Below are 22,138 nucleotides of genomic sequence, written 5' to 3'. Positions count from 1 at the left end.
GCACTAAATTAGAGAATCTATGGGATGTCAATTTAATTACAACAAATCAAAGTTGCATTTACTTCATCACATCCAATTATTTAAATAAGTAATTTGAGTGGCAAAATGCATTGAATATCAGCATGGAATCTCCTGAAAATTAGCACTGCTACCACCATACAAATATAATATAAAACTAGTTGCAAAAGCTAAATTAAATGTGTTTCAAAGTTATTTAAGCCAACTTTTATGTTAAGACCAAGTTTTCTTAACCTTTTGTGATACTTCATCCTTATCCTACCCTATCCTTACCCTATTAACATGGGGTAGAATCTTTCAGCAGCGGTGAAGTTGTTGGTAATGGGTCCAGAAGTGAGCAACACTTACACTCAAGAGCAGATGGCTGGCCACACAGATCGAGCAGTGGTCAGCCAACTACACAAAGGCGAAGAGTATGGGAATCATGCAATAGAGATGTATAAGATGTCAACTCCCTGCTGTTACTTCATGGAGTTGAAGATCCAGGAGCCAGAGGAGCATTAGTTTCTGGCAAACCATTGACTACCCTCTGGGTCATGTATTGCATGCAAAGCTTCAGGTCCTTCTTTCGTACCACTGTCTTCAGCACCTCATGGGAAACTGGGTCACTGCAGGAAAAGGATGAATGAGTACTCTGCAAGAATAGTCGCACGTATCGTCACTGTGAAGTGACATTCAAATGTACATCGGGCAGAGAGATGTTAGATAAGAGGCTCATGTGTAAAAGGAACAACTACTTGATGTTATTGCTGCAATTGCAGGACAATGTGTTTGTGAAGGACTTATTTTGGATGGCTCAGGAGCTGTCACAGGCATGCATGCTCAGAAAATATTTGTGCACTCCTTGGTATGGTGTTCAAACCTTCTGTTTGTCAGCTGGAGAAAACTACATAATTGAAAGGAGCAAAACATGACTGGTGGAGGGGCACCTGACATAAAAATCCTCACCAATTGAGAGAAGGGGTCCACCAAACTTGCCAGGGGAGACCAGGACCAAGTGAAATGAATGGAGGGACCTGAGTCTCAAAGCAATCCACTGAGGATTTCTCCAGTCTACTGTTGATAAAAGGACATTCAAGACTAATAGCTGAAATATTGTTGAGAGAAGCAAGTGTACATAATTATTAGCTGATCTATTCACAGCTCCACCACCAGATCCATCTCCACTTTGAGCACCAGCTGTGAAGATAATGATACTGAATCTCAGAGGGTGCAACGCCACGGCATTCAACTGTACTCTGCTCCAACATGTATACATCCACCTCAAGGGAAGCAAATTCTTGATTGGGCTCAGGGTCACAATCTGGGTATCACATTGTATTCATTTATACTTCTCATCTCCTCTGGGAGGCAGCCAACACAATCAAAGACCCCTCCCACCATAGTTATAATCTCTTTCAACCTCTTCCATTGGACAGAAGATATAAAATCTTAAATACACATGCCAACAGATTCAAGAACAGCTTGTTCCTTGATGTTATTAGATTTCTGAATGGACCTCTCAAATTTCATATTCAATGTGATCTTGTCCTTGGTGAACCTTCTCTGTAGTCCTAACATTGTATTCCTTGCTCTGTTATAATATCCTGATGCACTTTGTATGACGTGATATGTCAGTATTGCATGCAAAACAAAACCTTTCATTGTACCTAGGTACATGTGACAGTAGTAAATCAAATTAAAGGAATATATTTCAGAATATAGTTCTCAAAGAAGAAACACATAGAAAAATGGCCATGGAGAAATAACAACCAAAGTAAGATCACCATTGCACTGCTATTTTCTATGTTAAGAAAGAGCTCTACAATTCTGGAAGGAATTGTTTGGTGGTGGGTGGTGCCAGGTCTCGCAGCAGGGGAAGGGATTTTCAAATTTGGCAGGAAAAGGAGTATTGGCTCCAAGGAGGAGTAAGGGATACATGTTGGGTCTGGCAGCAGGACTGTTGGATTATGAGGGGAAATAGAGGTGTCAGGTCCTAAGGGTGTCGGGTCCGGAGGCAGGGATAGGATATCAATCTGGAAGGTGTAAATGGTATGGGTGTGTGTGTGGCAAATTGGAGGTTCAGTTTAATAGTTAGCCAAGAGTTGGACTAGGTTTTAGTAGCCTAGCATCTCCTTGGTAGCGAGTAACTTGGCTACAATGGAACTTCTGAATTTTCTCACGTGGATGGATACGTTTGGAGGTTTGCAGAGTCAGGAGAATTACCCATCGGAATCTTCAATTTCTCATGAAATTTTCTCCTTGAATTCTATACTCTAAAATATATCTGTTTGCTAATTCAAGGATTTTGCAGAATCCCAACACACAACTCATATCTTTGACTGTCTGGCCATCAAAAAATATGGGCTAATATTTCGGTTGTAACGAACTGCAATTGGCAAGATGGTGATGCAAATTTTTAAAAACCTTCATCCAGATACATCCTTCATGTCAATCTAAAAATATATTTCTGCAGAGAAGATGAGACTCAAATTAAAGTTGATCAAGTTTGGCATTATTTGAAAATGACTGGAAAAAATATTTACATTTGCAATACATGTTCTTTGCATAACTTGTGGTGGACAAGAATTGGAAAATGTAGAACCTATCATTGATCTGTCTATATTAGTGAAATCTGATATTTCTTTTTGCAATAGTTATTTATATAATTGGCATATGGTTTCGTTTAGCATTTTTCTTGTGGCTTTCTAGAAATGCAACCAAATACTGTAAATTAGATTTTCTGCTATGCTACATGTATGATTTGTCCATATGGCTGGAGGTAAGAAATAACAGGAGGGAGAAGACACTGGAAGGGGTAGTCTAACCATAACAATAGCTATAGCAAGACCTACTTATATTGATTCTGCTTTCTCTCTGAAATAAAGGACAACATTCTGCTTGTCTTCCCTATTACCCATCAAACTTGGTTCTACTTTCTTATGATTCGTGCATGAGGACTCCCAAATCCCTCTATTTTATGGAGTCTTCATTCATTTAAATAACATTCAGCTCCTCTATTCATTATGCCAAAGTGTATATTCCTTATACACTAACAGCTGTGTGGTCAAATTTTGCCCCAATTCATTTATACGTTTGCTGATGACGCCACCATTTTAAGTTGGATCTCAAATATTGATAAGACATAGTACAGGCAAGAGATTGAGTGTTTAACAGTATGGTGTAAAGATAGCAATCTTCCATCAACAAAACAGAAGAGCTGATCATTGACTTCAGGAAGTGGAGTGGAGGGCAAGCCCCTGGCAGCATCAATGGTCCTGAGGTGGAGAGGATCAAGAGCATTAGGTTTTTGGGAGTGATGATCTGTCCTGGTTCACCGATATGAATGCAGTGTTCAAGGAAGTACAACAACATCTCTACTTCCTCAATGCTAAGGACATTTGTCCTGTCCACAGGGACTCTTACCTATTTTTATAGGTGCACCACAGAAAGCATCCTGTCTGGGTGCATCATAGCATGGTGTGGCAACTGCTCTTCCCAAGACCACAAGAAACTACAGAGAGTCATGAACACAGCCCAAACCATCACACAACAATCCATCTGTTGACTTCATTTATACTTCCTGCTGCTTCAGGAATCAACCAACATAATCAAAAATCCCTCCCATCCTGGCTTCACTCTATCCCACCTTCTTCCATGGGCAGAAGATGTAAAAGTTTGAATACACATATGAACAGATTCAAGAAGTTTCTTCCCCGCTCTTAGCAAACTTTTGAACAGGCTTCTCGCATGTTAATGTCGATCTCCCTCTCTGCAGCTTCTCTGCAGCTGTAACATCATATTTTGTATTCTGTTCTGCTACCCTGATGCAGTTAGTATGGTACAATCTGCTTATATAGCACACAAAACAACACTGTTCACTGTATATCTGTACACATGACAACAATAAATCAAACTCACACTTAATGATTATTTATATTGATTAGTCAATCCTTTTTCCATGCTAATGTACTACCTCTAAAACCATGACTCCTGTTTTAGCGAGCCTGCTTCTGCCCCTTTCCTAAAATTCACAAGCAGGACTGACTGGGAAGATCCATGGTTTTTGCCCATTTCTGCCCTTTGCAACTTATTTCTTCCTTTCTTGATACAATTTTTTCTCCCCTTGTCCACTCCATACCCACATATGGTCCTTTGATTCCTTATGTCAGTTTCAAAATTTCCAGTTCGCAGGCACGAGCCACCTCCTCATCACCATGGGACATGCAGTCCCTTTACATGTCCATCGTTCATCAGAATGGTCTTGGGTGTCTGCTTCTTCCTGGCAAGAAAACCTGAACCGTTTCAATCCACCACCACTCTCCTCCATCTGGTTGAGATTATCCTCACTTTGAACAACTTCTCCTTTACCTCTTCTCACTTACTTTAGATCAAATGATTCAGAGATACCGGTGTTGGACTGGGGTGTACAAAGTTAAAAATCACAAAACACCAGGTTATAGTCCAACAGGTTTAATTGGCAGCACACTAACTTTCAGAGCTCCTGATGAAGGAGCATCGCTCCGAAAGCTAGTGTGCTTCCAATTAAACCTGTTGGACTATAACCTGGTGTTGTGTGATTTTTAACTTTAGAGCAAAGGTTTGGACATAAATATCCACATGGGCCCCAGTTATGCCTGTATCTTTGTAAGGTATGTGGAACGTTCCTTGTTCCATTCGTACTCCAGACCTTACCCACAACACTTTCTCCATTTTGTCGATAACATCATTGGTGCTGCTTCCTTCTCATTCAGAAGTAGAAACATTGTCACTTCTAATTTCTACCATTCTCTCACCTTCACTTGGTCCAGCTCCTCCCTTTCCTTCCTTGACATCTCAGTTTCCATTTCCGGATTCTTTCTGATTCATTAGCGTCCATTTTCAGCCACTTCAAAACACTGCTCCCCTTGAAATCTTAAATGAGTAGGAGGCAACAAGCTTACATGAATCTGCTTGCAGTTGAGATGCTGTTGTTACAGGCGTATCAATGGGGCCACCAGCAGAGACTATCACACCAATATAACACAGGGACAGCCTGAGTCACGGATATTTGCTACACGGATGGTCGCTCAGTTAGAGCAGTCAAGAAGATTGATGTTGATGGTGATGGTGATGGTCATTATTCCCCCTGAGAGTTGGCACTCTCATCCTCCATAATAACTGCCTCAGCCCTTTGGTAGCATTCCATCACACATTCCATCTAGCCTCATTGACTAGACAGGATCACAAACTGGTGCAACTAGCATCTACTTAATCACTATTACTGATCTGCTCAAGTTATAGAGCATGGCAAACATTCTGTTCATAGTTCCTGAGTGCTTCCACATATAGTTGTTCATGAGGTTGGCCATTCTGTCAATGGAGAACCTCATGCATTCAAAGCTCTGAGCCATGGCACCACACATGGGCTGACTACATGTCTTCATTTTTTCTATGACTGCTCACTACCATCAGGATTCTGACATTTAGGAACATTTTACTCCTGTGTGGCCAAGTAGGTCCTTATTTACTGTATTTTGAGAGGCCCTATATCTGCATCAAGCTGAGAATGGCTGTTTTTCTCCTCCATGCTCTGAGGGGAACAGCTTAAATCTGTCTTTGCCTTTCTCCCCTTCCCCTGCTCGCTAGTATGGTGTTCATTAATCAGTATTACCCTATCCACGTTCATGGAAAGATTCAGTAATATATATGTATCTGCACTGACGAAGGGTGCCTGTAAGTACTAAACTTACTGTCTCAGTGTCTACTGATGGCATCAGGGCAATTATAGGTCTTAAACTTTGCCCCTTCAAGTCAAAATCTTTGGGACACTCATGAAGAGATCATGAGAATCATAATTTGAGTGCAAAAGCTGTAAAGTGATGAGTCTTTGGCACATTGCCAAATGTGGAAGGAGAGCACGATCAGCAAGTCAGGAGGAAGAGATCACATCTGGAGGGAGACACAGCCTGAACTACTATGTAGTTCAGGAAATTTGGAGGTAGCATGGGAAGTTGGTTTAGAGGGGAAGAAGTGCTTTTTGCTTACTTTTTTGGCTCATATTTTGTAAGCTTTTTTTAACAAGATATATTGAAGACAACGATCAGGGGCCCAGCACAAGAATGACATCACAGGAAACCAGAACATTTTTGGTTAGTGATAGCTGCTAATGTGACTATCATAGGTTACTTTCAGATTGATGGTAAATAGAGGAAATATTTACACACTACGAATTAAAACACCAGTATGAGTTTTTAAAGTCAAATGAAGAACTAAGAAATCAAAATCGAGTGCTAGGCCAGTCAGTGTGTTGTAACAACATGATTTGGGAGCTGGTGGACCCCATTGTGGTTCTTTGTGATCATATCTATAGCAAGTGTTGGTTGCTCAAGGAACTGCGGCTCAGAGTTGGTGAGCTAGAATCTGAGCTTTGAATAATGCAACACAGCAGGGAAGGGGAGAGTTATCTTGATGCTGCGTTACAGGAGGCAGTCACAGTCCTAAGATTAATTACCTTGAAATCAGTCAGTGGTCAGTGTGACTATGAGTGAGACAGATAGAGGGATCCAAAAGGTAGTACTGAAGGAACTTGAGCTCCTGAGTTTGTCTAACATATTTGAAATTCTTGCTCCCTGTATGGATGAGAGTGGGGCCTTTAGGGAGGATGAGCAAAGTGACAATAACAACATGATATAGGGAGCCATTCAAGCGTAAGGAGAAAAGAGAAATGTAGTTGTAATTGGTGATAGTATAGTCAGAGGAATAGATCATGTTCTCTGTGGTAGAATTCGAGAGACCCAAAAACTGTGTTGCTCGCCTGGTGCCTGGGTTCAGTACATCTCATCTGGGCAGCAGAGGAGTTTGGGGCAAGATCCAGCTATCGAGATCCATGATATACGTATCAATGATAGAGTAAAAAAGAGTATAGAGGTTCTGCTGAGGGAGCATGAGCATCCAGGGCCTAAGTTAAAAGCTGAGCCAATAAGGTAATAATTTCTGCTTTACTACCTGAGCCATGAGCAAATTTGCACCGGCTCAACAAGATTAGAGGTAAGTGCATGGCTCAAAGATTGATGTGGAAGAAACAAATTCAAATTCATGGGACGTTGGCACTAATATTGGGTAAGGAGGGAATTGTTCCAATGGGATGGGCTCCACCTGAATCATGCTGGGAGCAGACTCCTTGTGAACCGCATAACCAGGGCTGTGGATAGGGTATAAACTAAATAGGGAGAGGATTGGTTCAGTTGCATGGAAAATTGTGTAAAAAGTTATGGATGGGGGGAACGACTCTACAGAGGTTATTAAAGTTTCCAAAACAAGCAGGAGAACAGAGAGTGTGGAAAGGGTCATGAATCTAACTTCAGGCACAGCAGATGAGGGGACACCTATGAGAAGGGGACAATCAATGCAGGACTGAGGGTGTTGCAGTTAAATGTATGCAGGTTACAAAACAGTAAATGAGTTTGTAGCACAGATTGAAATTAGTAGCAATGATTTTATGGGTATCAGATAAATGGGACTGCAAGGGGAACTAAATGTTCAAGGATATGCATCCTAAAAAAGGACAGGCAAATGGGTAGAAGGGACAGAATTGCCTTGTTCATAGAAATAAAATTAAATTGATAACAAGGAGTGATATAGAGGTGTAAGGTGTAGAATTTGTATGGGTAGAGTTTAGGAGCCACAAAGGAATAAAGATCCTGATGGGAATTTTGTACAGGCCTCCGAGTGGTAGTCAGGATGTGTGGCAGAAAATAAATCAGGAGATAGAAAAGACATGTTATAAATGTACTATTAATATAGTCATGGAGTACTCCCACTTGCAGGTGGACAGGGAAAATCAGGTTGGTGGTGGATCTCAACAAATAGAATTTGTGGAATGTCTTTGAGATGGATTTTTGGAGCAGCTTGTGGTAGAGCCCACTAAGGAACAGAAAATTCTGGATTTGGTGATGTTTAATGAGGCAGGCTTGATTAGGAATTAGGGTGAAGGAAACATGAGGGGGCAGTGACTATAATATGAGAGAATTCACCCTGTAGTTTGAGAGGGAGAAGCTTAAATCATAGCAGGACCTATACACTTAATGGTAAGGTCCTAGGGAGTGTTGCTGAACAAAGAGACCTTGGAGTGCAGGTTCGTAGATCCTTGAAACTAGAGTCGCAGATAGGTAGGATAGTGAAAAAGATGTTTTATATGCATTTCTATATTGGTCAGAGGTCATGTTGCAGCTGTACAGGATGTTGGTTAGGCCATTTTTGAAATATTGCATGCAATTCTGGTCTCCTTCCTATCAGAAGGATGTTGCAAAACTTGAAAGGATTCAGAAAAGATTTCCAAAGACGTTGCCAGGCTTGGAGGATTTGAGCTATAGGGAGAGGCTGAATTGGCTGGGGCTGTTTTCCCTGGAGTGCCAGGGGCTGAGGGGTGACCTAATAGAGGTTTATAAAATCATGAGGGGCATGGATGGAGTAAACAGACAACGTCTTTTCCCTGGGTTGAATGAGTCCAGAACTAGAGGGCATAGGTTTAGGGTGAGAAGTGAAAGATATAAAAGGGACCTAAGGGGCAACTTTTTCACGCAGAGGGTGGTACGTGTCTGGAATAAGTTGCTAGAGGAAGTGGTGGAGGCTGGTACATTTGCAACATTTAAAAGGCATTTGGATGGGCATATGAATGGGAAGGGTTTGGAGGGATATGGGCCGGGTGCTGGCAGGTGGGACTAGATTGGGTTGGGATATCTGGTCAGCATGGACGGGTTGGACCGAAGGGTCTGTTTCCCTGCTGTACATCTCTATGACTCTAAGATGCATTAATCTGAAAGTTAATGACTTCTGTAGATGCCAGCCATAAGTATGCCACCATCCTTTGGAAAATTGTCTTCAGTTTAAGTTATCCTCAGAGGTATAGCTTTCCTTTATTATCTCTTGAAAGAGGATGTCTCAGCTTCTTGTTTGCTTTTCAATACCTCCAAACTAATTTAGCTGATTTTTTTCTGTTGCAGTAAGAGACTATGTGGTCCGTAGATTCTCTCACTGGCTCTCAACTAGGTAATCTTCTAGGTTTTGTTTTTTCACAAAATTTAAACTGAGATAAAACCACACAATTTTACTTCTCTTTCAGTGCAGGTCTATCTGAATTTCATTTACATTGGCTATCTTCTCTCAGTCAACTGCAAACCATATCAGATCCAAACTGCAACTAACTGTCCCAGTAAACACCAAGAAATTGAAAGCAGAGTAATCTATTTAGCTCCACCCATTTCCATGAAGATGTAGCCTGCTCTGTGCTATTCTAAAACTGAGCTTTAAGTTAGTATTCTCTCAGAGAATCATCTGCAACTTATTTTTTGAACCAATGACACAAATGAATTTTACAACTTTTTAGGGTCTACTGAATGCCTTTAAACTTCAATGCTATCTCCCAAAACAAATTATCTGTGAATTGGACTCCTTGCATGCGTTGCAGACAGAATGTCTCCAGATCTTTAGCTAAGAAACCAAACTCAATATCTTCTATTACCTCTCTCAAGTCCTGAACTTTTGAATCTACAACTGAAAAGTTATATTTCTAAAGCTTAAGTTACCATCCTTAACAGACCACAGGGTTGCTCTCTCATTGAAGAAGACAAGACTGGTTGTGAGTTAACTAAAGTGCCATCATACCTCAGGCGAGGGGAGAGGTTGAGAAGGATAGCCCTTCATACTAACCTCAGCTGGTGACCGAAATTGAACCCACACCTGTCGGCAACACACTGCTTTGCAAACCATCTATCCAGCCAACTGAACTGAATTAATTCCCTTCTAAGTTTTATTCTAAAACATTTGAAATATGTACAAGATATTCACGACACGATTCTGATCTCTTTAGCATTCCCAATTTTAATAACTGCATCATTTCCTTCAAGATGCCCAAGTCCTAATTATTGGAATTCTCTACTCAGTCTCTGCACCTTTTCTCATTTGAGATGCTTGTAACAGGTCACCTTTTTGATCAAGCTTTTGTTTATCTTCTCTAATATCTCTGATGTGACTCAGTGTCTATTTGATAATGCTCTTCTGAAGCTAGGGACATTTTATGTTATTTAAGCCTTAAAACCAGTTGTTTTTGTTGATGATATTTCAGACGTACAGCTTTTTCAGAACAGTCATTGCTGCTGATGCTGGCTGACTTGCTGTGTGCTTGCAGACGTTTTGGCTTTTGTTTAAGATTTTTTAAAATTCCACAAATGTTGGCAATTTCTCAGCCCTAAAGTAGCTCAGCCTGAAGAGAGAAATTCCAAGCGCAGTTCACAATCAATTTGGAAAATCTTTATATATCTGACTCAATTATAGAATAGTAGGATCAAATAAAACCAGCTGAACTAGACTACTGTGTCAAGACTATTGTGTCAAGCATCATCATTACCAGGACTGGTTCAAAAGAAGCATTGCTGAAATATGTGACCTCCCAGAACAAAAGCAAAAGCCTTCATTGCCTGACAGACTGCAAGTGAAGAAGAAAGTTTAGCAACTTCTCAAGGCTGATGCCCAAAGCCAAACCTGGAAGATAAAGGACATGTGGTAGAAAGAGAAAACCCAACAATATTCAGCAATTTGCTGACTATTATGGTATGGAGTTATGTTTTGAAACTAGTAGGGCCACATATATGTCCGAAGTCAAAGGTTCTAGTGTTTAAAGATTACTGGACACCACTTCACTTCTGCAAACTAGGAAGTTCAAAAGAAGTTGCATCAAGACACTATTCAAAAGGGCCACAACACACTGCAGTACACCAGAACTGCAAAAAGAGGAAGAAGAACACCTATACAATGTATTCGCCAAAAACTGATACCCGCGCAATTTCATCAACAGATGCCTAAGGGAAAGACAACGAAACGAGGACATGCCGCAACCCAAAGGACTAGCCACACTACCATACATCAAGAGCATTTCCGAACTGACAGCCAGACTACTGCGACCACTAGGACTCATAACAGCACACAAACCAACAGCCACTCTCAGACAACAACTCACCAGAACAAAGGACCCGATACCCAGCATGAGCAAAACCAATGTAGTGTACAAAATCCCATGCAAGGACTGCACAAAACACTACATAGGACAAACAGGAAGACAGCTAACGATCCGCATCCATGAACACCAACTAGCCACGAAACGACATGACCATCTATCCTTAGTAGCCACACAAGCAGATGATAAGCAACATGAGTTTGACTGGGACAACACTACTATTATAGGACAATCCAAACAGAGAACAGCCAGGGAATTCCTAGAGGCATGGCACTCATCCACAGATTCAATCAATAAGCACATCGACCTGGACCCAATATACCGACCACTGCAACGGACAGCTGGAACTGACAACCGAAAGCGGCAGAGACAAACCACTATAAATGCCGGAGGAAAGATCACAGAAGCACTTCACAGAAGGCTCCCAAGCACTGAGGATGTCACCTAGACAGAGGACGAAACGTCTGCAACACACATTCCCAGCTCAGCGAACAGAACCACAACTAGTTCAAACGAACTTGTGGTGGTCACTGCTAGCAGCCCAGAAATTTCTACCAAGAAGTCAAACATTACTCCCAGATTTACCAGAGAATTAGCACTTTTTGTATACACAGGGGAAAATGCTGATTTAGTCAATTATCATCATATTAATCCACTCCCAGTGATAGCAGTTGTCATTAGAACTATCAATCAAACGGCTAACTTTCTCATTGAAGCTATTTTAGGATTGTTAAACCCAATAGGACCTCAGTTCAGCTTGGTCCAAATATGGACAAAAGCATTTTTTAAATTAATACATGGCAAGTGGGCATCACTGGACAGACCAATACTTATTGTTCTGGTCACCCAGAAGGCAGAGTCAGCTAGATTGCTGTGAGCCTGGACTGACATGCAGACCAAATGCCAGATTTCCTTCCCTAAAGAAGATTAATGAACCAGATGAGTTTTCCCCTGACAATGGTCATTAGCTTCATGTTCATCATTCAACACTTCATTCCAGATTATTATTGAATTCAAACTCCATGGCAGGATTTGAACCCAGGTCCCCAGAACATTACCTGCATCTCTGGATTAATATTCTCGTGATGATATCATGAGGTCATTGCCTTCCCTGAATTGGAGATGTGGGACGAGAGTGACCTTCAACATTACAGCAACAGGAGGAGGGAGAGCAAGATACTAGAGAAATGGCTCTGACAGGAAGAGGTGTGCTGGGTCTTCACTTTGTAACTCCCATGAAGGGGGTGAATAGAAATTGCAAAGTGTCCCTTTTGCAGTAAGTTGTGGAAGGCAAGATGGGAATACCTTCATAGAGAGGGTGAAGTGATCTATAAGTGAAAGGTGTGATGTGTATAAAACAATAAGGTATAGGAACAAAATTTAGCCATTCTGCCCATCGAATCTGCTCTGCTATTTGGTCATGATTGATATGTTTCTCAACCCCATTCTTCTGCCTTCTTCCTGTAACACTTGATCCCTTTACAAGAGATATCAGCTAAACATATGGCTGCAGGGATGGCGCAGGAGGAAGGGTTTCAGGTTTATGAATAATTGGGGCTCATTCTGGGGAAGGTGGGACCTCTACAAATGGGACGGTCTTCACTTCAACTAGAGGGGTACTAATATCCTGGGTGGGAAATTTACTGGTGCTATTCAGTTGGGTTTAACTAGCTCAGTGTCCAGATTAGAGTGGTGCTGGAAAAGCACAGCAGGTGAGGATCACGAAAATCGACGTTTCGGGCAAAAGCCCCTCATCAGGAATAAACTAGTTCAGCTGAGATGTAGCTCTAGTGCACAGGAGGATGAGAGTAGGGAGGACATGGACAGGATTTCACAGTCACAGGAATGTGCTGGCAGACAGCAAGCTGGTTTGAAATGTGTCTATTTCAATGCTAGAAGAATCCGAAATAAGGTACGTGAGCTTGCAGCATGGATGGGTAAGTGGGGCTTCGAAGTTGTGGCCATTTCGGAGACATGGATAGAGCAGGGTTAGGAATGGATGTTGCAGGTTCCAGGTTTAGATCTTTCATTAAGAACAGGCAAGCTGTAAAAGGGGGGTAGGTATGGCTTTGTTAGTCAAGGACAGTATAATGGCGGCTGAAAGAAATTTTGACAAAGACTTGTCTACTGAGTTGGTATGGGCTGAAGTTAGAAACAGGAGAGGAGAGGTCACACTGCTGGGAGTTTCTTATAGGCCTCTGCAGAGATGTGAAGGAGAGGATCGGCAACACGATTCTGGGTAGGAGTGAAAGGAACAGGGTGGTCATTATGGGGGGCCTTAACTTCCCCAACATTGACTGGAAATGCTATAACTCTAGTATGTCGGATGGATCAGTTTTTGTCCAACGTGTGCAAGAGGATTTCCTGACATAGTATGTTGAAGTGCGAACAAGAGGGGAGGCCACACTAGATCTGGTGCTTGGGAATGAACCAGGCCAGGTGTTTGATTTAGTGGTAGGTGAGCACTTTGGAGAGAGTGACCATAATTCAGTCATATTTAGTTTAGCAATGGAAAAGGATAGGTACATGCCACAGGTCAAGAGTTATCGATGGGACAAGGGCAATTACAATGCGATTAGGCAAGAATTAGGATGCGTAGAATGGGGTAGCAAAATGCAGGGGATGGGGACAATCGAAATGTGGAGCTGGTTTAAGAAACAGATGTTGCCTGTCCTTGATGGGTATGTCCCTGTCAGGCAGGGAAGAAGTCATAAGGTAAGGGAACTGTGGGCTACGACAGAAATTTCATCTCTTGTAAGCGGAAGAAGGAGGCTTATTTGATGATGATACGAGATGGTTCAGATGAGGCAATGGAGAGTTACAGATTAGCTAGGAAGGATTTAAAGAGAGAGTTAAGAAGAGCAAAGAGAGGACATGAGCAATCTTTAGCAGGTAGAATAAAGGAGAACCCTAAAGCTTTCTATAGGTGTGTGAGGAATAAAAGGATGACTAGGGTAGGAATAGGGCCAGTCAAAAACAGAAGTGGGAAGTTGTGTGTGGACCTTGTGGAGATTGGAGAGGTGCTAAATGAATATTTCTCATCAGTTTTCACTCAGGAAAAGGAGAATATTGTCGAGGAGAAGCATGAGATACGAGATATTAGACTAGAAAGGATCGAGGTTAGTAAGGAAGAGGTGTTATCAGTTCGAGAATGAATTTATTCGAGGATTCTCTGGGAAGCTAGGGAGCAGGTGATGGAACCTTTGGCTTTGATCATTGAGTCATCATTGTCTACAGGTTTAGTACCAGAGGACTGGAGGATTACAAATGCTGTGCCCTTGTTCAAGAAGGGCAATAGAGATGACCCAGTTAATTATAGACCAGTGAGTCTTAAGTCTGTTGTAGGAAACGTTTGGAAAGGATTATAAGAGATAGGATTTATAATCATCTAGCAAGCAACAATTTGATTGCAGATAGTCAACATGGTTTCGTCAAGGGCAGGACATGTCTTACAAACCTCACTGAGCTTTTTGAGAATGTGACCCAGCATGTAGATGAGGGTAGGGCAGTTGATGTGGTGTACATGGACTTCAGTAAAGCCTTTGATTAGGTTCCAGATGGTAGGCTGTTGGAGAAAATCTGGAGGCATGGGATTGAGGGTAATATTGCAGTTTGGATTAGAAACTGGCTTTCTGTAAGAAGGCAGCAAGTGTAATTGATGGAAAATATTTAGCCTGGAGTCCGGTTACTAGTGGTATGCCACAAGGATCTGTTTTGGGACCACTGCTGTTTGTCATTTTTATAAAAGACTTAGATGCAGGCATAAGTGGATGGGTTAGTAAATTTGCAGATGACAATAAAGTCAATGGAGTAGTGGACAGTGTGGAAGACTGTTGCAGGTTGCAGGGGGACTTGGATAAACTACAGAATTGGGCTGAGAGGTAGCAAATGGAGTTCAATGCAGATAAATGTGAGGTGACTCACATTAGGAAGAATAACAAGAAAAGAGAATATTGGGTCAATGGAAAGATTCTTGGTAGTGTGGATGTGCAGAGAGATCTTGGAGTCTATGTACATAGATCCCTGAAAATTGCCAGGCAGGTTGATAGTGCTGTTAAGAAGGCATACGGTGTGTTAGGTTTATTGGTCGAGGGATTGAGTTCCGGAGCCATAATGTCATTTTGCAACTATACACAATGCTAGTGTGGCCACACTTGAAATATTGTGTACACTTCTGATCGCCCCATTTCAGGAAGGATGTGGAAGCTTTGGAAAAGGTGCAGAGGAGATTTACCAGGCTGTTGCCTGGTCTGGGGGGATGGTCTTATGAGGAAAGGCTGAGAGACTTGGGTCTGTTCTCATTGGAAAGAAAAAAGCTAAGAGGGGATTTGATTGAGACATACTAGATGATCAGAGGATCAGATATAGTAGACAGTGAAAGTCTTTTTCCTAGAATGATGACGTCAGCTTGTATGAGGGGACTTAGCTACAAATTGAGGGGTGATAGATTTAAGACAGGTGTCAGAGGCATGTTCTTTACTCAAAGAATGGTAAGGGCATGGAGTGTCCTGCCTGCCAAGGTAGTGAACTCAGCCACATTAGGGAGATTTAAACAATCCTTAGATAAGCACAGGGATGATGATGGGATAGTGTAGGGGGGATGGGCTTAGATTAGTTCACAGGTCGGCACAACATCAAGCGCCGAAGGGTCTGTTCTGAGCTGTATTGTTCTATGTTCTATGTTCTATGCCATTTCTCTGCCCATCTCTTCAATCTATCTATATTCTGTGACAGTCCCCATTACTATCTGCTACTCCACCAATCTTGGTATCATCTGCAAACTTGCTAATCAGGCAATTGATATCTTCCTCCAAATCAGTTATAATTATATCACAAGCAACAGTGGTCCTAGCACAGATTCCTGTGGAACACTATTGGTCACAGGTCTCCATTTTGAGAAACTCCCTTCCACTACTACTCTCTGTCTCCTGTTGCTCAGCCAGTTCTCTATCCATCTAGCTAGAACACTCTAGACCCCATGCGACTTCACCTTCTCCATCAGCCTACCTTGGGGAACCTTATCAAATGCCTTACTAAAGTTCATGTATATGACAAATACAGCCCTTTCCCCATCAGTCAACTTTATCACCCCCTCAAAGAATTCTATTAGGTTTGTAAGACATGACCTTGCCTGCACAATACCATGCTGCCCATTAATGATAGCCCATTTTCTTCCAAATGGGCATAGATCGTATCCCTCAGTATCTTCTCCAGCAGATTCCCTCCTACTGACATTCACTGGTCTATAATTACCTGGAGTATCCTTGCTACCCTTCTTAAACAAGGGGATAACATTAGCAATTCACCAATCCTCCGGGACCTCACCATGTTCAAGGATGCTGCAAAGATATCTGTTAAAGCCCCAGCTACTTCCCCTCTCGCTTCCCTCAGTAACCTGGGGTAGATCCCATCTGAACCTGGGGACTTGTTTACCTTAATGTCTTTTAGAATACCCAAAACTTCCTCCCTCCTTATGCCAACTTGTCCTAGAGTACTCATGTCCCTCTCCTCAGTGAATACTGATGCAAAATACTTGTTCAGAATCTCACACCTTTGCTCTGACTCCATGCATAACTTTCCTCCTTTGTCCTTGAGTGGGCCAACCCTTTCTCTAGTTACTCACTTGTTCCTTATCTGTGAAAAAAAGGCTTTGGGATTTTCCTTAACCCTGTTTGCTTAAGATAGCTCATGACCCCTTTTAGCCCTCTTAATTCCTTATTTCAGTTGGTCGTACATTCCCAGTATTCTTTCAAAGGACAATTGGAAGTATGCGTATTTCTCGGAGCATTGAAGAGATTACAGAGTTATAAAGGGTGAAGTCACAGAGACCTTGGAAAAGAAAGAATGAGAATTTTAAAATAAGTTGCTTCACTGGAACCGAGTGTTAAGTTGGCAAGCATAAAGGCTTAACAGGACTTACTGTGATTCAAGACACAGGCAGCGGAATTTCAGGTGGCCTTAAGTTATAAAGAGTAGGGAATGAAAGTTTAACCAGGTGTGCTTTAGAATAGTTGAGTTTCGAGATAACAAAGTAGGTTTTCTATTCTATATTCTTTGATCTGATGTAGGAATTGCTGATACAGTCAGCATTTGTTGCCCATACCTAAATGGGCAACATTTGAACTAAATGGCTTACTAGGAAAATTAAAAGTCAACCACATTTTTTATTGGTGTGGAATCACATGTGCACCAGACTAGGTAAGTAATGCAGCTATCTTCATTTAAAGAATATTAGGGAAACAGATTTTTACTAATAACAGGTTCTCATGGTCAGCATAACTGAGGCTAGCTTTATATCCAAGGTTCATTAATTAAATCTACATTTCACTCATTACTCTGGTCGGATTTAATCCACGTGCCCAAAACTTCTAGATTACTAGTACGGTGATATTATCACCACATCATTATCTCTCCACCATAAATTAATTCTTCAACTGAGGTCATCACCGCAGAATTCATAGATCAAAATCAATAAGGTCCGTTTTTGAATGCGTGCATCTAAATTTCTGCCAACCAGATTACTTTGTTACACTCATCTGTACATTTTTGTTATTCTAGCTCCCAGCTTGTATTTATCATTTTATGTTTGGACTATACCTGTTGGACTATAACCTGATGCTGTGTGATTTTTAACTTTATGATGACTGCCTTTTTAGGAAGCTGGGGAAATGGTTCGCTCCTTTGTTGGTGGCCTGGAATTGATTGTTAATTTGCTAAAATCTGATGATATCGAGGTTCTGGCCAGTGTTTGTGCAGCTTTAGCCAAAATAGCCATGGACGAAGAAAACCTAGCAGTTATAACGGACCATGGAGTTGTTCAAATGTTGTCAAGTTTAACATACACAGTAAGTAGCCTTGGTATGTATTACTTGTTAAAAGAGTTACATAGTTTGGCATTGTATTTACACTACAGGAACAGGCCATTTGACCCAACAGGTATATATCAATATTTATATGTCGCATAGGCCTCCTCCCACCCTTCTTTATCTCATCCAATCAATATATCCTTCTTGTCCTTTCTCCCTCATATTTATCTAACTTTCTGTTAAATTTACCCGTTCTAGTTACATCAATTATTCATTATAGTAGTGAGTTTCACATTCTAACCACTGCCTGGGTAATGTGCTTTTTCTTGAATTCCCCACTGGTTTTATTCATGATTAGCTTATATTTATGGCTGCTATATCTTGTCTCCCCCACCTCTCTATGTCTAATGTGTCAACCCCTTTTCATAATGTTGAAGATCTCAGTCAGACATAGAGACCCAAATTACTAAAATTTTCCTGATCAATGCAGCAGACAGAAATTGCTGGAAAAGCCCAGCAGGTCTGGCAGCATCTGTGGAGAGAAATCAGCGTTAATGTTTTGGATTGAGTTAAACCCTTCCTCAGTAGACATGGTTGTGCTCACTTGCCAATATCTCCACAGGGTTCAGGTTAGTAGAGAGCCAATTACAGAGCTGAGAATGAACTTTTAAAAAGTTATGCTGCCAAAGGAATTACCAAAGTATCACTGTGAATTCCTAAAATGTCCAATGTTCTTATGGTTGCCTTTAATTAGGCATTGCCCCAGCTAATTCCTTCACAAAACTGGGCATTCAGTTTGTTGTGTATACACATGGTGTCTGGTAACCAATATATTATTTAAAATATACATATAGAATGTTTCCTAAACCAAAATAAGTATCTACATGCACATCCTCTTGAAGTTGGCGCTTAGAGGCAAATAAGGGCACTGAAAATAATTTAACTGGTCGAAGATAGCCAGCATGGATCTTTAAAGAGCAGGTCATGCCTGACAAATCTGATTATGTCTCTTAAAGGTGTGACTAAAGTACTAAACAGAGTGGTGCTTATGGATGTTTTTGTATTGTACGTGCAGTGCTGGTGTGTTACAGATGCATATTGGAACCCTCAGAATGACATAATTTGTGTACCTACCAAGGCAGTTTAAACATCTGTTGAACTGATTTACACTACCTAAGACCCTCCACAAATGACTCTTGCACTGATCTTAGTGTCAAAGACTTGGGTTAGATATGCACTATTTACCCAGATACTTAAAACCAGAATGATAGCACTTTTTAATCTCTACTGTAACTCAGTGATTAACAGCACAATCTAATCATTGCCCCCATACATAATCTCCCTGATACCCAACCATTCAACCCAACTTGACTTTCTCCACCCACTAACCAATCAAATTCAAAACACACTCCTGACCCAATTCCCCCAACACACTCCTGACCTACATCCCACTTCCCCTAATCTGGCACCCACTGCCTGTTCTGATTACCATTCCCCTACTCTTACCACCCTCCCAATCCATGTGCACCCCACTCCCTCACCATTCCCCCCTCCCCACCAACTGGTCTGCCTAAACCAACTACCCACACCCCAATATTATTTTCACAACACTCCTCTTTCACCTATCCACCTACTCACTCACCCACCTACTTCATCACTTACTCAATCTCTCACCTAATCAATCACTTATTCACCCATTCACTCAACACCCAACTGCTTACTTGCCCTATTGAAAAACTTGAGACCTTTTAAAACTTACCTGATTATAGTCATAGATTATTGTGCTGTACAGTATGGAAACAGACACTTTGGTCCATTTTGTCCATGCTGACCAGATATCCCAAATTAATATAATTCCATTTGTCAGCATTTGGCCCATATCCCTCTCAACCCTTCTTATTCATATATCCATCCAGATGCCTTTTAAATGTTGTAATTGTACCAGCCTCCACCAATTCCTCTGGCAGCTTATTCCTTACACGCACCACTCTTTGTATGAAAAAGTTGCTGCTTTGGTCACTTTTAAATCTTTCCCCTCTCACCTTAAACCCATGACCTGTAGTTTTGGGCTCACCGACTCCGAGCAAATGACCTTGGCTATTCACCCTATCCATTCCCCTCATGATTTTATAAACCACTATAATGTCACCCCTCAGCCTCCGATGCTCCAGGACAAGTAGCCTCAGCCTATTCAGCCTCTCCCTCTATCTCAAACCCTTTATCCCTGGCCATATCCTTGTAAATCTTTTCTGCACCCTTTCAAATTTCACAACATCTTTCCTATAGCAGGGAGACCAGTATTGAATGCAATATTCCAAAAGTGGACCAACTAATGTCTGTACAGCCACAACATGACCTCCCTATTACAGCTTTCTCTCTCTGTTAGTCTCAAAGCTGCTTCCAGACTTAAACTGTCTGTTTACAGGTACATCAAAAACCAAAAGTAGAATAGCTGTGTACAATCTATCACCATAGCTATATGGGACACCTGGGATATTCCAAGTGGAGATCAAGTAGAGATTGAAACTATCTCTAATCCCCAAACCTTACCATTGATCTGAAATGTATATAAATACTTTAATATCTCCTTACATTTATCAGTTGCTTCCAAACATCTCTTTGATCTGTGAAAATAATGTGAATAATTTGCACCACTTATTGAGACAACTGTAGACATCTGACTGCCACAAAATTCAGAGAGGTAATCCATTGTTTAGTGTTTTCTTGCTTTAAACTCTGACCTCATAAAGAGGCCAGCCTTTAAATTACAATTATTCTTGTTGTGTTTACCATGTTCAAAGATATGAGTCATGAAATTAAATAACACTATGTAAAACTCTGATTACTATTTAGTGCTGTGAACATTTCTGCACATGTTAAAATGGATATATTAGCCTTCAGAAGAGTGAAGAGTGGATCTATAGTAGTATAAGAACTGGAATCCAATGGTTAAGCTCCAAGAAACAAAGCTAAGAATGAAATGAAATGTTTATTTTGTCTCTCAGCAACTGACTTCTTGTAGAATCAGAAAAATGATCTTGGAGTTTGTTTTTGAGAAATATTACTGATAGTATCAATCATCATTAGTTGATATGGAAACACATCTGTAGAGAAAAAAGCAGACTTACTGTTTCAAGTCACAGATGACTCTTCTTCACAACAGTTCCACAGATGCTGCCAGACCTGCAAAGTTTCTCTTTCTCAAAGCATTTTCTATTTTTATTTGAGTTCCACTATCTGCAATATTTTGCTTTTATTATGTTTAATATTCCCAATGACAAATACTATATGTTTATTTTACTCTTCTTACAGAGGGATGATATGCTTCGGCAGAATTTAGCAGATGCTGTTGCTTGCTGTTGTAAGTGGGGAAACAACAGAGTTGCCTTTGGAGAAACTGGGGCTGTGGCCCCGCTGGTCCATTATCTCAAATCAAAAAGTCCTCGTGTTCATCGTGCTACAGCACAAGCCTTGTACCAGCTTTCATTTGATCCGAACAACTGCATTACCATGCATGAAAATGGTGTGGTTAAGGTAAGCTTGTGCAATCCTAAATGTTAAAAGTGGATATATTTTAATCTACTTTTTATGTTCTTATTAATATCTTTTTCATTTCTTCATACAACATAATTGGGATATGGAATATTTTAGTAAATGGATATAAAAACATTTTGTTTAATCTATCAACTAAGGAGCACATTCTAAAAACAAACATGATTTGGCCCTGATTTTCTATAGTTTATTCAACAGATTCCCTAGTGTTAAAGGGCTGTGATTGTGCAGTGCTGAACTGTCTGAGATGCAGAGAATGACATGAAAATTACAAAATGGATTGAGACCACTTAATCCAAACAGGCTGTGTTGATGTTTGTCCTCAGGAAGGGTCTTTGAACCTGAAATGTTACTGTGCTTTCTCTCCACGGGTGCTGACAGACCTGCAGAGTTTTTCCAGCAATTTCTGATTTTGTTTCTGATTTCTAGTATCTGCAGTTCTTTGGTTTTTCTGGAGAAATGCAAATATTGCATTTGTTCCAGAAATAATTTAAAGATAAACCCAACAACTAGAGCCAAGTTAGTTTAATCTTGACAAGAAAAGGGAACTTGTGGAAAAAGCAATACCTTCCCACGCCCTATTCCTATTCAAGGCCCAAGCATGCTATCTTCCCATGTCAGCTTTTCACTTGTTGGCAACCTCCTCCCGCTAGCTACAATATTGTGTCTATTACTCAGTAATTTGCAGCCATATCTGAGATGGTTATGTAAGTAGCAGTAAAGACATCTATAACATTTATTATGAAAAGGCACTTGCTGATCACCAAGCCCCACTACTCCATAGCTCACA

General features: G+C 41.0%; 1 protein-coding gene across 2 annotated transcripts in view; it reads left to right on the top strand.

Moving 5' to 3' along the window:
• odad2 (outer dynein arm docking complex subunit 2) overlaps positions 1-22,138 on the top strand; it is a 390,232-nt gene that overhangs the window by 297,516 nt on the left and 70,578 nt on the right. For both annotated transcript variants that reach the window (XM_072576026.1, XM_072576027.1), the window contains exons 18-19: positions 17,647-17,835; positions 21,109-21,330. In XM_072576026.1, coding sequence (XP_072432127.1) covers positions 17,647-17,835; positions 21,109-21,330 — 411 coding nt within the window. The remainder of the gene's footprint in view (positions 1-17,646; positions 17,836-21,108; positions 21,331-22,138) is intronic.

This window comes from Chiloscyllium punctatum, chromosome 8 (genome assembly GCF_047496795.1).
Source record: "Chiloscyllium punctatum isolate Juve2018m chromosome 8, sChiPun1.3, whole genome shotgun sequence".
Lineage (NCBI taxonomy): Eukaryota > Metazoa > Chordata > Chondrichthyes > Orectolobiformes > Hemiscylliidae > Chiloscyllium > Chiloscyllium punctatum.
The sequence above is the reverse complement of the archived record's forward strand: the minus strand, read 5'-3'. Positions and strand labels throughout refer to the sequence as shown.